This window comes from Helicoverpa armigera, chromosome 3 (assembly GCF_030705265.1).
Source record: "Helicoverpa armigera isolate CAAS_96S chromosome 3, ASM3070526v1, whole genome shotgun sequence".
Lineage (NCBI taxonomy): Eukaryota > Metazoa > Arthropoda > Insecta > Lepidoptera > Noctuidae > Helicoverpa > Helicoverpa armigera.
In genome coordinates this window covers 12,679,125-12,691,213 of record NC_087122.1, presented here as the reverse complement: position 1 = coordinate 12,691,213, position 12,089 = coordinate 12,679,125, and the positions used below count along the sequence as shown (strand labels likewise).

Below are 12,089 nucleotides of genomic sequence, written 5' to 3'. Positions count from 1 at the left end.
TTTGTAAAATTGAATTATAAATGAAAAGTATGATATACAAGCGTTGTAATAGCATGAACAGCGTGTAATTTTACTAACTTGACTCTCGAATAGTTTATATGTGTAAGTTTATACCTTGATATGTATTTTCTATTTTATAATTGTCGTTTCATAGACATCCATCTGACGCCTGTCAAAATCGCTCTGATTTGCCATTTTGGGCACTGCATAGTCTGCACTGCAGTTCAGTGTCTTAAGCTTTTTGTTCGGAACGTTCTATCTAGTACGTAGTACATATATATCGATGAAGAATACTGTAGCTTGATACATTCGTTTAATATTCAGTGTCTCAGTGATATTTGTTTGATAGTTGACTTATTATTATTATTTCAATCCACTTTTGAGTAAAGCTAATTATTTTGGATTCTGCTTTTTTACTTCACGAATGAATAAATTTAATCTTAACTTTCTGAAAAGTAATTTTAAAAATAACTCTCTTATTTTAAAAAACTGAGATCCACAAAAAGTTATGCTGCCTTGACTTTAATTTTATATGATGTTGATGAATAAATAATTAGATGATTACTTTACAAAACATAAAAGTTACACAATTATAAGTTTCATGTGGAGGGCAAATTTTTAGTTATACATACTGACCATTGTTACTTCTTTTGAATCACATTAAAGATATTGTAAATTTCAGTAGTCTAGGGTAAAAACTTATTCGTAGTATTATTTTAACGTATAGTGTTATTTTATAAAATAAATGAGAAACGTAGGTATTAGGTTGATTTTACGCTAAACGGTCAGTATTTTTTATTTGAAATTCATGAAACTTCACACTGAAAATTATACGGACATGTCTACGAAGTATTATCTTCCTTGATAATGTTACGTTCCGATTAAGTTACTCGTAGTCGTAACAAAATCCCAGACGCTTATGTCGCAACTCTAAAATATGACATTGTTGACATTGACAGCGCAGAGTGAGTGGTTCGGTGGTTCGAATTTATTGTATTATGTTTCCTTTCCACTAATTAAAGTATGCGTAAGTGCAAAAGAGCAAGACAATAAACGTGGCAGCGACTGGAACGATCCTCAATTTTTGTGATATATGCGGCATAGTTTTTGATTAGGAACAAAATATTCGCTAATCTGTGGCGATTTCGATTTTGACAATTTCTGTCTGTCTGTGAGTTCCTTCAACGGCAGTGTTACAGTAAAACGTCATTTATTTTGTTATCTTTTGATCCAATTTATCTGACAACAATAGAATTTCCAGATGGTAGCCAAATTCGAGTACACAGGTGTACTCAAGTGAGTTTTCTGTGAAGTGTCAGTGAATTTTGTGGAATAGTTGGATTCTCATTATGTAAATACTTTCTCTTGTATCGCCTGACTGACTGCCCGTGTTGCGACATAGAAAATGAATCGTTATACAAACATAGTGTCATATTCCCTAGTTGCAAACGGCTCGAGCGGTAATGGAACCGATGATGAAGGGTGTATGTTGGTGAATACTACGCAAAATGTGATAATAACAGGAGCGTACAACGGTATTCCCCAAACCCTAATACTCAACTTGGTGTCGTGGTCATGCCTCATAGTTTTATTCACCGTGCTGCGGCGGACGGCATGGAACTACGGGCGAATGGCGCTCGTACAGCGCACAAAGAGTCGGTGGACTAACTTGTTCTACCGCGGCGGCGACGGCGACGCGCTGGTCAACAGGAGGCGCAGCGCGGAGGAGGCTGTCAACATAGACGAAGGGTTCTTTACGTGGCTACCGGCCGTGTTCCGCCTCACCCGAGAGCAGGTACTGGCCAAGTGCGGCCCTGATGCTGTCCACTACCTCTCCTTCCAAAGACATGCAATAACATTAATGTTCATTGTTACACTAGTTTCTATTGGCCTGATCCTGCCCATAAACTTCCAAGGCACCAATTTAAATGTTGATTCCAGCACTTTTAGTAGAACTACATTGTCAAATCTTACTGGAAGATCAAACTGGCTATGGGTACATACTCTCATCAGCATCTCCTTTCTGCCCATATCTGTGTTGATAATGAGGAGATGCACAGGCCGCAAGCCAGTGCCAACATCCATGACTGGCACAATAATGATCACAAACATATCAAAGGCTGATAGAAATGAGTCTACCATCAGAGCATACTTTGCTCACAACTTCCCCCACATACAGATAGTGGATCTCCGTCTTGCATACAATATCAACCTGCTAAATGATGTGCAAGAGAAGAAAGACATGGTGACTGAAGCTCTTATATATACAGACACATACTTCAAGAAGACTGGGAAACGCATTACTGTGAAGCCAGCATGGTGTGGACCAGAAATAGATGCACTGGAATTCTATACAAATGAAGAAAAGAGACTGAAAGATGAAGCAAAAAGATGCAGAGCTATGGTACTAAATGATCCTCTTGGCATTGCCTTCTTGACTTTACCTTCATACCAGCTTGCTGAACATGTGATCAACAACTTTAGTCTGCATCGTGGTTGGGTGTTGTCTCATGCAACCAATCCCTCTGACATAATTTGGGAAAATTTAAGTGTGCAACCTGGAGTCTGGTACCTCAAGGCTATTGTTGTCAACTTTTTCTTATTTATTGTGCTATTCTTTTTAACTACCCCTGCAATTATTGTCAATCTTTTTAACACCATGGTTGCTAAACCTGAATCTCTTGGCAAAATAAGTACTGTAATCTTTGAGTTCCTGCCCACCCTGCTGCTCTGGACCATGGCTGCTGTCATGCCTGCAATTGTTGCATTTTCTGATAAATTTCTGTCCCATTGGACCAAGTCACAACAAAACTACTCCATCATGACCAAAACTGTTTCATACCTTCTGTTGATGACTCTTATCTTACCTTCTCTGGGTCTAGCCAGTGCTGAAGCGTTTGTGACGTGGACGATACATCATGAGAATGACACGATGCGCTGGGATTGCGTGTTCTTGCCTGACAAAGGCGCATTCTTCGTCAATTACGTCATCACCTCTGGCCTGATCGGTACTGCGTTAGAATTGATCCGTTTTCCGGAATTGTTTCTCTATGTATGGTATTTGTTGCAATCCAAGTCAAAGGCGGAGAAGAGCTACGTAAAGCGAGCCATTCTTTACGAGTTTCCATTTGGAGTCCATTATGCTTGGAGCATAGCTATTTTCTCAATTACAATGGTGTATAGCCTCGCGTGCCCATTGATCGCGCCGTTCGGCTTGTTATACATGATGCTCAAACACGTGGGCGATAAACACAATCTATACTTCGCGTATGGTCCGTGTGACATGAGCGGTGTCGGCGGTGGGAGGATCCACGCTACAGCCGTACGACTCATTCGAGTGTCAGTTCTACTGCTACTCATTAACATGGCCGCTTGGGCCGGCTTGAGGGCAGGCTTCGAAGCTAGAACCATTATTCTAATCATGGCATCTATTGTAGCCTTTGGAACATTTTTGTTACTAAGTCCATTCCCGAGCTGCACCCCTCCGGCGCCCCTGCAGGAGGAGTCTAGTGTCAGATTCCCGGAGTACGTGGCGCCAGTGCTGACGAAGCCTATTGATTCCCCTCCTAGCACGACACCTACGACCCCGGATTACGGGGCTTCATCGCCTGTGACCACACATTCGTACAGCCCAGATCCAATAAATATATAATTTTGGTAATAAATTAGCGAATTTCCCTTTATCAACTAATTGCCTTAACTTGCGGTCCGGTCATATCAGCGATAAACGAAGTACTCGGGTGGGTATCGATCGTTGTTTGCGATACAGGACGGAGGATTAGAGTTTTATATCGATGTAAATAACCAATGCAATATTTTTATATATTGAAGTAGTTGTAGAGGTAGTCGACTGAAATCTTATGTTCGGATCTTTATTTTTGTGTTCGCAATTTTTTGGGCATAAGGACGCAAAGATCATGATGTAAATGTTATATTTTATACTGCTTTATACAAGTCACGTTTTTACATAATATAATTTATGAAATGTATTTACTTCTGTAAAGAGAACTTTCGACGAAAGATCACAGCATTTTAAAGAATAGGTACAGCACTGTTTTTGTTGTTAGGTTTAGACAAGAATATTTAGCGAATGCAGCTGCTAATATTGTTGATGTTAATTATGTTATTTGAGGATCATATTATTGTCTACCTATCATGTTCACTGATTACTTCTAAGTGGAGGGACCGTACGAAACTACACATAAGATTTGTCAGAAACTCAAAATCTGAGATGATTTAGACAATAGTTCAGAACATAAGATGTCAGAACCTCATTAATTTTTGTGATTGTTTTATGGCTGTCATTTTATATTCTCCCTAATTCCTAGTAACTTATTAGACGTTAACTATGCTTTATTTTTGTACATACTGTAACGAGATCTTTCGTGTTATATTTAGGTGAATAACATCGTCATTATAAAATAAACACTGAAGTAATATATATTTGTTATTTTCCTTAAACAACATAATCCCACATGCATTTTATCAACATATAGGTACCCAATTTTGGATTCTCATTAATTGGCAGAGTTGAAATGATTTTAAATCCCGATTGCCTGTTTTCTACATTGTTGTAATAAAATTGTACACATAGTTTTAGTGGCAATATTCGCACCTTATTCAGAAAAATATATTTATTCCATAGTCTCGAAGTAACCACGTTCGTTTTTCTAAAAAGACGTGAAAATTAGAGCTTATCTAATTGGGCTTCTCGCTTACGTAACTTGATACTTAATAATGTATTTAGTTACGACACTCTAAAACAAAAAAACACAAGAGAAGCGAGTGTTTGCTCCTTTTGTGCGACAGGTTCTATCTGTCGTGTAAATGTTACATTATTGTTAAGTGGTTGCGGCGACTACCTAATTATTAAGTCCTTAGTCATTGACGTCTAAAAGTTCATGACCGCTTGGAAAAATCGTGCAAAGAAAAACTGTTCTAACTCCATTTATTTTTACTTAGCTTCTAAATGTTGGTCACGCTCAAAAAACTTCATTAATAAGCAATAATGAAGAAGTTGTCTATTACATTGATTTTGAAATTGTAACCGGTTTGTGTCGGCGAGCCATAGCCGCAGTCTGTAATGCGATACAACGAGGACTTGAACACATTCCGGGTGTCAAGGTTTCTTCGTCGGATCTTGTTATTAGAAATTATCTAATTGATTATGTATGTCAGTGTCTGTCTGTGGTTTAATACTGTTTTAACGCTGCATGACTAATGTAGATTATAGTTTTCATCTTTTCCATGCACACGTAGTCGTCGTCACAGTCTAAAAACGTCCACTGCTGGATAAAGGCCTCTAACAAAATGGGGGAATTTGTTCATATTTACTTCGTGTTGGAGAACATTAAACGGAGATCTACTAAATCATTGCACGTCTTCTTCAAGCCATGAAACGTGTGGAAATTCCTCTCGCAGCATCCTCATGCTTCAGCCGGGAGAATTTCATAATAGAAATAAATGACGCATTACTCAATGAGAACCAGCGATTGCAAGTACATAGTTGTTTCGTTGACCGACAGTCCGTTGATGCAGTTACATTACGCTTGTAGCTGGCGAAATGGAGCGTTGCGTTTGTTTGAGTGTACCAAAGTATGTTTTCACGCGAATTTTAACGTGTTCTGCGCGAATCGACAAATTTCTGGGTTTTAACGATTTAATAGGGGCATTACTAGTTCAGTGGAAAAGCGGGGTAATTTTCGGCAAGTTTAAAAGAATAGTCAAAGTTAGTTCGATATCTCATTCGGTATCTCGAAGTCTGCAAATTAGTGTAATCTTTATCTATAATCTAGAGTGCTTAGTCCCGCCTATCAAAACACAATCGACAGAACACATTCAGAACAGATAAAGTTGGTCTGATCAATGATCATTGATGATTGTAATAATATGTGCATGACAGACACGTTTGAATCAAAACTGGTTACTCACAGCAAGTGCAGAGTACATTCATTACACATACTAATTGCCTGTATTGAAGCCTTGCGACTGACATGCACGGTTTGATAACAATCCTGGCGCATTAGTCACGCTGTATATGATCCAAATTGCTCAAGACTTCTGAGCGGAACATTCGGGAACGGCGTAATACAGTTTGTTTATAACTGGCACAGACAAACATTATTGTTTTAGAACGTAACTTTCGTGAGAACGATACATTTTGTGTGATGATAAGTGCGCGTTCAATTACGACTTTAATTCGTTGTAAGAGAACTCCAGTCGAGTCAGAAATTATTCGACGTTTCTCTCAGTTAGTTAAACATGCGAAGAACGCAATTCCTATCGTTTTTCATTGCCATTTCACGAAAGTTAATAACTGTAGCTAATCGCAAACACATATTGTAATGTGCTATTTAGCTGTGAACTATGAACCTGACACTATTTTCACATTACTGTGAGAATAACACGATTCTAATACACCTATAAGATGTTGTGTTTTCTTTGTAACGTCATGAGAATATTTTTACAAGGACAAGTGTTGAGGCATCCTTTATATGGCTTCCTAGATCATGACGCCTCATAGGAAGTGCAGCGATTAACTGCCGCAATACATTTGTAGTGATTAGTTGTAATTATTCTCGTTAGCGTTTCGCTATTTTAATATTAGCGCTTTCATTCGTAAATTATTATGAATGCTTCCTGTGCTAATATAAATCATTAATCATCAACGATTTGTCTAATTTCTGTTATGAATTAATGATAGTTTTCCAAGAAAAAATCTTAACGAGCGAATTATTTCGCAATGTCCATACAGTCATTAATGACACTATCAAAGTAGAGCTTAATTATATTTGCGTGAATCTTACCGCACCCACGAAGCAGTGGTACAAAATAGTGTTCAGTGACTAATAGCTTTGGGGATAGGCTGGCATGGCATGCTATCGATCTGTGAGGTCGTGACCCTTCACAGACATAGGTTACCCACTTCTCACAGCAAACGCAAGCCAGTCGAAATACTGCACCTAGCATAGGTACACAAAGATTCGAAAATTTACTGTCAAAGTGTTAAGTATTCGCAAACATCGATTGAGTCATAAGTAAATATAGAAGAGTTGGCTTATTGTTATCGATAAGTAGGTGCCTGTATCAATGGATTGCACCTCATTAAGGTTTTTCCAAAACAAGTATTTTTGAAGTACAATAAATAATATGTATACCTATCAATTAAGTAGCTACTAGAGTCGCCAGCTGTACTTCAAGCTACTCCAATCTGTAAAACTTTTCCTACCAAGTTACACCTGCACCTTATGCTTTAGAGATAAAGTCGAGCATCTATCTAATTTTTGTCATATTGTAGTAAGTAGATTGATGTTCTGGCCGTCTGTACCAGAAATTCCAATGGAACACAATTGCCTAGCACACGGTTCTCATGACATTCAAAAGACAAGTTTTTATTCAATGAGTTTGGTTAAGTAGCCAAACTTGTTTTTTTAATTCCGTTTCCACGAGCAGCTGTGGGGACATCTGCTAACCTATATTTCCATATTTTGTTTCCGTATTTCTCCGTCTCATGTCCGTGGAACTATCTAAGTCAGATTCTAAATATGGCTTAACCTCTGAACTATGTAGGACAAATCGATTCGTATTATTGCTATCAACTAGATTGAGACTGGTTCCTACAATCCACAGAAAATTTGCTTTTTTACCCAAAGCAGCACATTAATTTTACATTATTCGGACCGGAAAAGACTCTTACGTTGATCAATTACCCATTCTTATCGAATGTATTATTGTGTAAAGTTCATGGAATTAATATTTACTTCGTTATCTTTATTAACGAGTCACGTTTCTTTACCTGCACCAAAATGAATAACTTATCGCAACAGTTGAACAAATCCCTTTATTTGTTTCAAGACGTCATCATTTATCAAGATATTGTCGAAAGAAAATAGTTTGAAATTAAATGACGTTTCAATACTTCGCCTTGGCTAATCAGGCACTTACCTCTGCTGTAAGAATCAATGACCAGCAAACTGTCGACGACTTTGTTATGGTCAACGAGCCCAAACATCGGTCGATTAGGTCAACTGCTGTAAATATACCTACCTAGGTACACATAGCTTAGTTATTTCAGTCTAGATTTCTAACGGCGTTGATTTACCAAACGATTATTATTGAGCGACAAGTCACGCTAACAGTTTTTATCGAGATTTTTAGATAAGAGTACAATAATGATTTTCCCAAATAACGACAATCGATACGTAGACCGTACAAGTGTTGGTTTTCATTTCACGCTACATTCTACATTATTCGGAGTATGCTTAGGTGCAGTTTTATTATTTGGATTAGGTATGCTGTAAATCCGCAATGTGTACCTATTGAACATTGTTATTTTCACTATCGTCGTAGGTATATTCCGACCTTGTTTTGATAATGCTTTGACCATAAACGAAAAGCCACGGGCGGGTGTGGAAATATTGTATGAGGTCATTCGACTAGACCAGTCATCGACGGCAAGCAACGTTTGCAGTTTGTCAGACTTTATCTGAAACTTGTTTTACTGCATCATACTTGGCACTTCGGAGCGGATTATTGCATCATAATAACTTTTTTGTTAACTTCCTTGATTTTGTGAATTTTATTTTTACTTGTTCTCTTGAATTTCATCGAAACATAGATTTGTAACAAAGCGGTTATTAGTTTATATAACACCACGTTAAACACTTATACCTATGAATATGTACAGTAATAACAAGTTTATTGAAAATATGCAATACGTCTATAATGGTACTTACCTAAATAAGTAAATTAAAATTAATTTAGAACTCCAAGTTCGTAATTTGCATACGTAGATAGGCTAGGCTACGTAGTTAGCTGATAACTTTATTTTTTTCCTAGCTAACTGTTAGCTGCTATTGTTCACTACCTAATGCATTTTCCCTATTTACCGAAACGAAAGAGATGCAATTTTGCTGAAGTCATCATTTTATCGCGTTGGGCTTCTGCCAATGCTGTAGGATTGCAAACGCATTGACTTGCACTGAAATGTACAACTCATCTGGTTTACACATACTTACCTATTTATTGTATTTTTGTGTGCAACAAAGGAATCAATAATTGACGTTGATTGAAGTACGGTAAATAACCCCGACTTGCAACTGCACGAACGCAACGCGTAGATATCACGTTGCATAAATTAAAACTTCCTCTACCTACCTATATGCCATACTGGGACGAGTCACCTACTTTATTGTTTATACATACCAAATAGATAAACTGCGTCCAAGTTTAATTAATAAACATCACTCATTAGGCACAGTGTTGTATATTATGATTCAATTAAATTAATTGTTAAGTTTAATAAAATTTCAGTAAATTATTAATTTTTAAATCACTTATGTACCTATCTATTTGTTTATTCTTTATGTGATTCATCCTTGGTCTTCATTGTAATATGGTATGTTCTTCGAAGAATGAATGATGTTTTTGAAATCGAGACTGCGTCACATTTTCATATGACGCGTTTATTTTTCTTATGGTTGATCTTGCCAAAACACGCCTTGTGTTTGTTTTGATCCCTTGGAGTCATTGACATTTCTTTCTACCATTTCTCAGACATTTGTTTACTTTCCTCCAGGTGAGTGATAAGTGAAGATGCAAGACTTTTCTTTGTCAGTATCTATAGGTAATAAGTAAACAGCTTCGTTGGTCTAGCCGCATATCACTTTGTGGGTTTAAGAAACACACAAAGCAGCCCGGAGTCTGGAAGAGTCCTTACCGTCTTCACCGTCACAAGACTTTCTTTTCAATCAACCGGCCTGATAGGTGCCTTGGTCAAGAAATCGGCTAAGTACACATTAGAATATAAGTTAACCAAATGCAGCCTATCGTCCATATTGTAGGTATACTGGTGACAAAACTAACAGCGCTCTTAATTGTGTCATTTGTGTCCATCGAGTGGAATAGATCGTGGCGGCGATATTACACGTGACATACCTAATACCTAAACTATGCATCGCAACATCGCATCGTCTGGAGAATTGCATGTAAAAGTGCATCATATTACGAACTAGGTATACACATAATAGTTATAGGTACCTAAATATGTATATGGTAGTGGGCTAGTGAGCCCACTGTATTTTTTTCGCACTTTAAAATATAAAAGCAAAGATAATTGATACCTATTAATGGCAAAGAATAATAATATTGAAGCAGTGCAGTGGGTGAAGTGAGCGGCCTTGCATTACTTTCTCGCGTGATATTTGAAGTGGCTAAACTCATTGTCTGTTCAAGTAGGCACGAAATGTTTTCCTAGATATATAACTGTAGAATGGAGCTTGCAGTAGTCGCTGAGTCATAGATTGCGACTCCTGTCTCCAGGCTTAAGTGGATTTACAAGGTCTTTTAATTCAAAGGTTTGACCCTGAAGTGGGTTGGTAACTAAATACCTACAATTAGAAGTAAATTTTTCAATAGGTAGGTAGGGTAAATACGCCAAATGTCGGCCCCCTTAGCGATTTTCTGATTGCGGTTCGCTATAGCACCGTCAGTTTCCAACGAAAGATAGTTTCTGATGCGGTTTTGGATAGTTTGATTAATCTATGTCATGTTTATAGGCATAAGATTGATATTTCTACGAAAAGAAAAAAGTAATAAGGGTTAGATGCGTCGAGAACAGAAAAACCCTAAAGTCGGCCATTCACGGCCCAAGGTCGGTCGCGTTTTTTCCAAATGTCGGCCGGGTATAGGCTGTTTCAAATTAAGGCAGTTACAAATATTATTAACATGATTTATTTTAGCAGAATTATAATATAATACTAAGTATACATTTGTAATTGTATTTGTTTAATTTTTAGTAAAATATTTTTTTGTTTCCCCTAAACAAAAAAAGTCGTATTCACGACCAAACATTTATATTTTTTAACCTAATAAGAACGGTTTAATAGATAGCAAGTCCCAAACTATAAAGCTACCATAAACATGCGTACAATACTGTCAACTCCTACATTTAAACTTAACTCCTATACGATATAATGAATTATAATAAATAAATTATTTCATTTTGAGAAAATGAAAAAATATAAAAGTATTTTTTCATCAGCCTGTATAGTGGCGCTTGAGTTCGAGGCTGGTCGACATTACGATTATTTACGATTCTAATGTCGGCCCCTATTTCTTGTACCTTATTTCTCGAGATTCAACTAATATCACCCCGGCCGTTATTTGGCTATTAAACGAAAAATAGATCTATTTGCCTATAAGCTTTGCAAATTCTCTTGTTAAGCCAACGGAATTAGTACAATAGGAATTTATAAAATAGACTGCATTTGCTTTAAGTCGGCCACGGCCGAGACTCCGGTTTTAAGTCAAAACTGTTGTCCTAATGGCGGCCTCCTATTTTTCCTTGAAAAATATACGCAAAACGCTGAAAAAACTATCTTAAAATATAGTAAAAATAACCCGTTAGTGATAATCAAGCTTAAAACAAAAATAAATAAATGTTTTATCGTTCTAATATCAATCCCTAAAATGTGAGTATTCACTTCGAGTAAGCTACTTTACGTGCGAATTTGATGTTTCAACGGCGCAATCGCTACTGACGCTCAGTATGAGAAGAGTAAGTGACAGAATCGGATAGTAACGATTTGTACGTATAGAGTATAAACCAAGGTTGCAATTCGAGGAGCAAAACTAACACTTAATTACCTTTTGAATGAATGCAAGCTGAAAATGTACAGACGGCCGAAGTTTGGGGGGAGGCCGACATTTGGCGTATTTACCCTACTTGGGATATCAGTAGGTACATAATCTGCGAATGCGAAACATACACTTCCTATCAATAGGTTCCTATATCTTCACAGCCTACTACGTCACTGCTAGACAACGGCTTCCCCCAAGCTGGGGGGATTTGGCCTAGAAATGGTGCAATCCTTCTGCGATGAAGGGCATGAAGATCAATGTTTTAAGGTTTCTCTATTAAAGCGATTTACTAAAAACTATAAAATGTTAAGTAATTGCGGTTCGGCCTTGGGCTTTGTCTTCACTTCCATGCGGCATGTACCTAATATTTATTAAACTAACGCTCGACGCCAGCGCCATCTAGCGGAAACTGGATATAACGCCTATGATCGTCGATTGTCCTAATTTAC

At 37.4% G+C, this 12,089-nt stretch overlaps 1 protein-coding gene across 1 annotated transcript; it reads left to right on the top strand.

Annotated features, from left to right (window-relative positions):
* Positions 1-1,137: 1,137 nt before the first annotated feature.
* Positions 1,138-4,443, top strand: LOC110381209 (CSC1-like protein 2). Its single transcript, XM_021341451.3, has one exon. It carries the CDS (start codon positions 1,406-1,408, stop codon positions 3,650-3,652), a length of 2,247 nt encoding a protein of 748 aa, XP_021197126.1. The 5' UTR covers positions 1,138-1,405; the 3' UTR covers positions 3,653-4,443.
* The last annotated feature ends 7,646 nt before the right edge of the window (positions 4,444-12,089 follow it).

Coding starts and splice junctions, on each gene's coding strand:
- LOC110381209 (XM_021341451.3), top strand. CDS start 1,406: ATGAATCGTTATACAAACATAGTGTCATATTCCCTAGTTGCAAACGGC.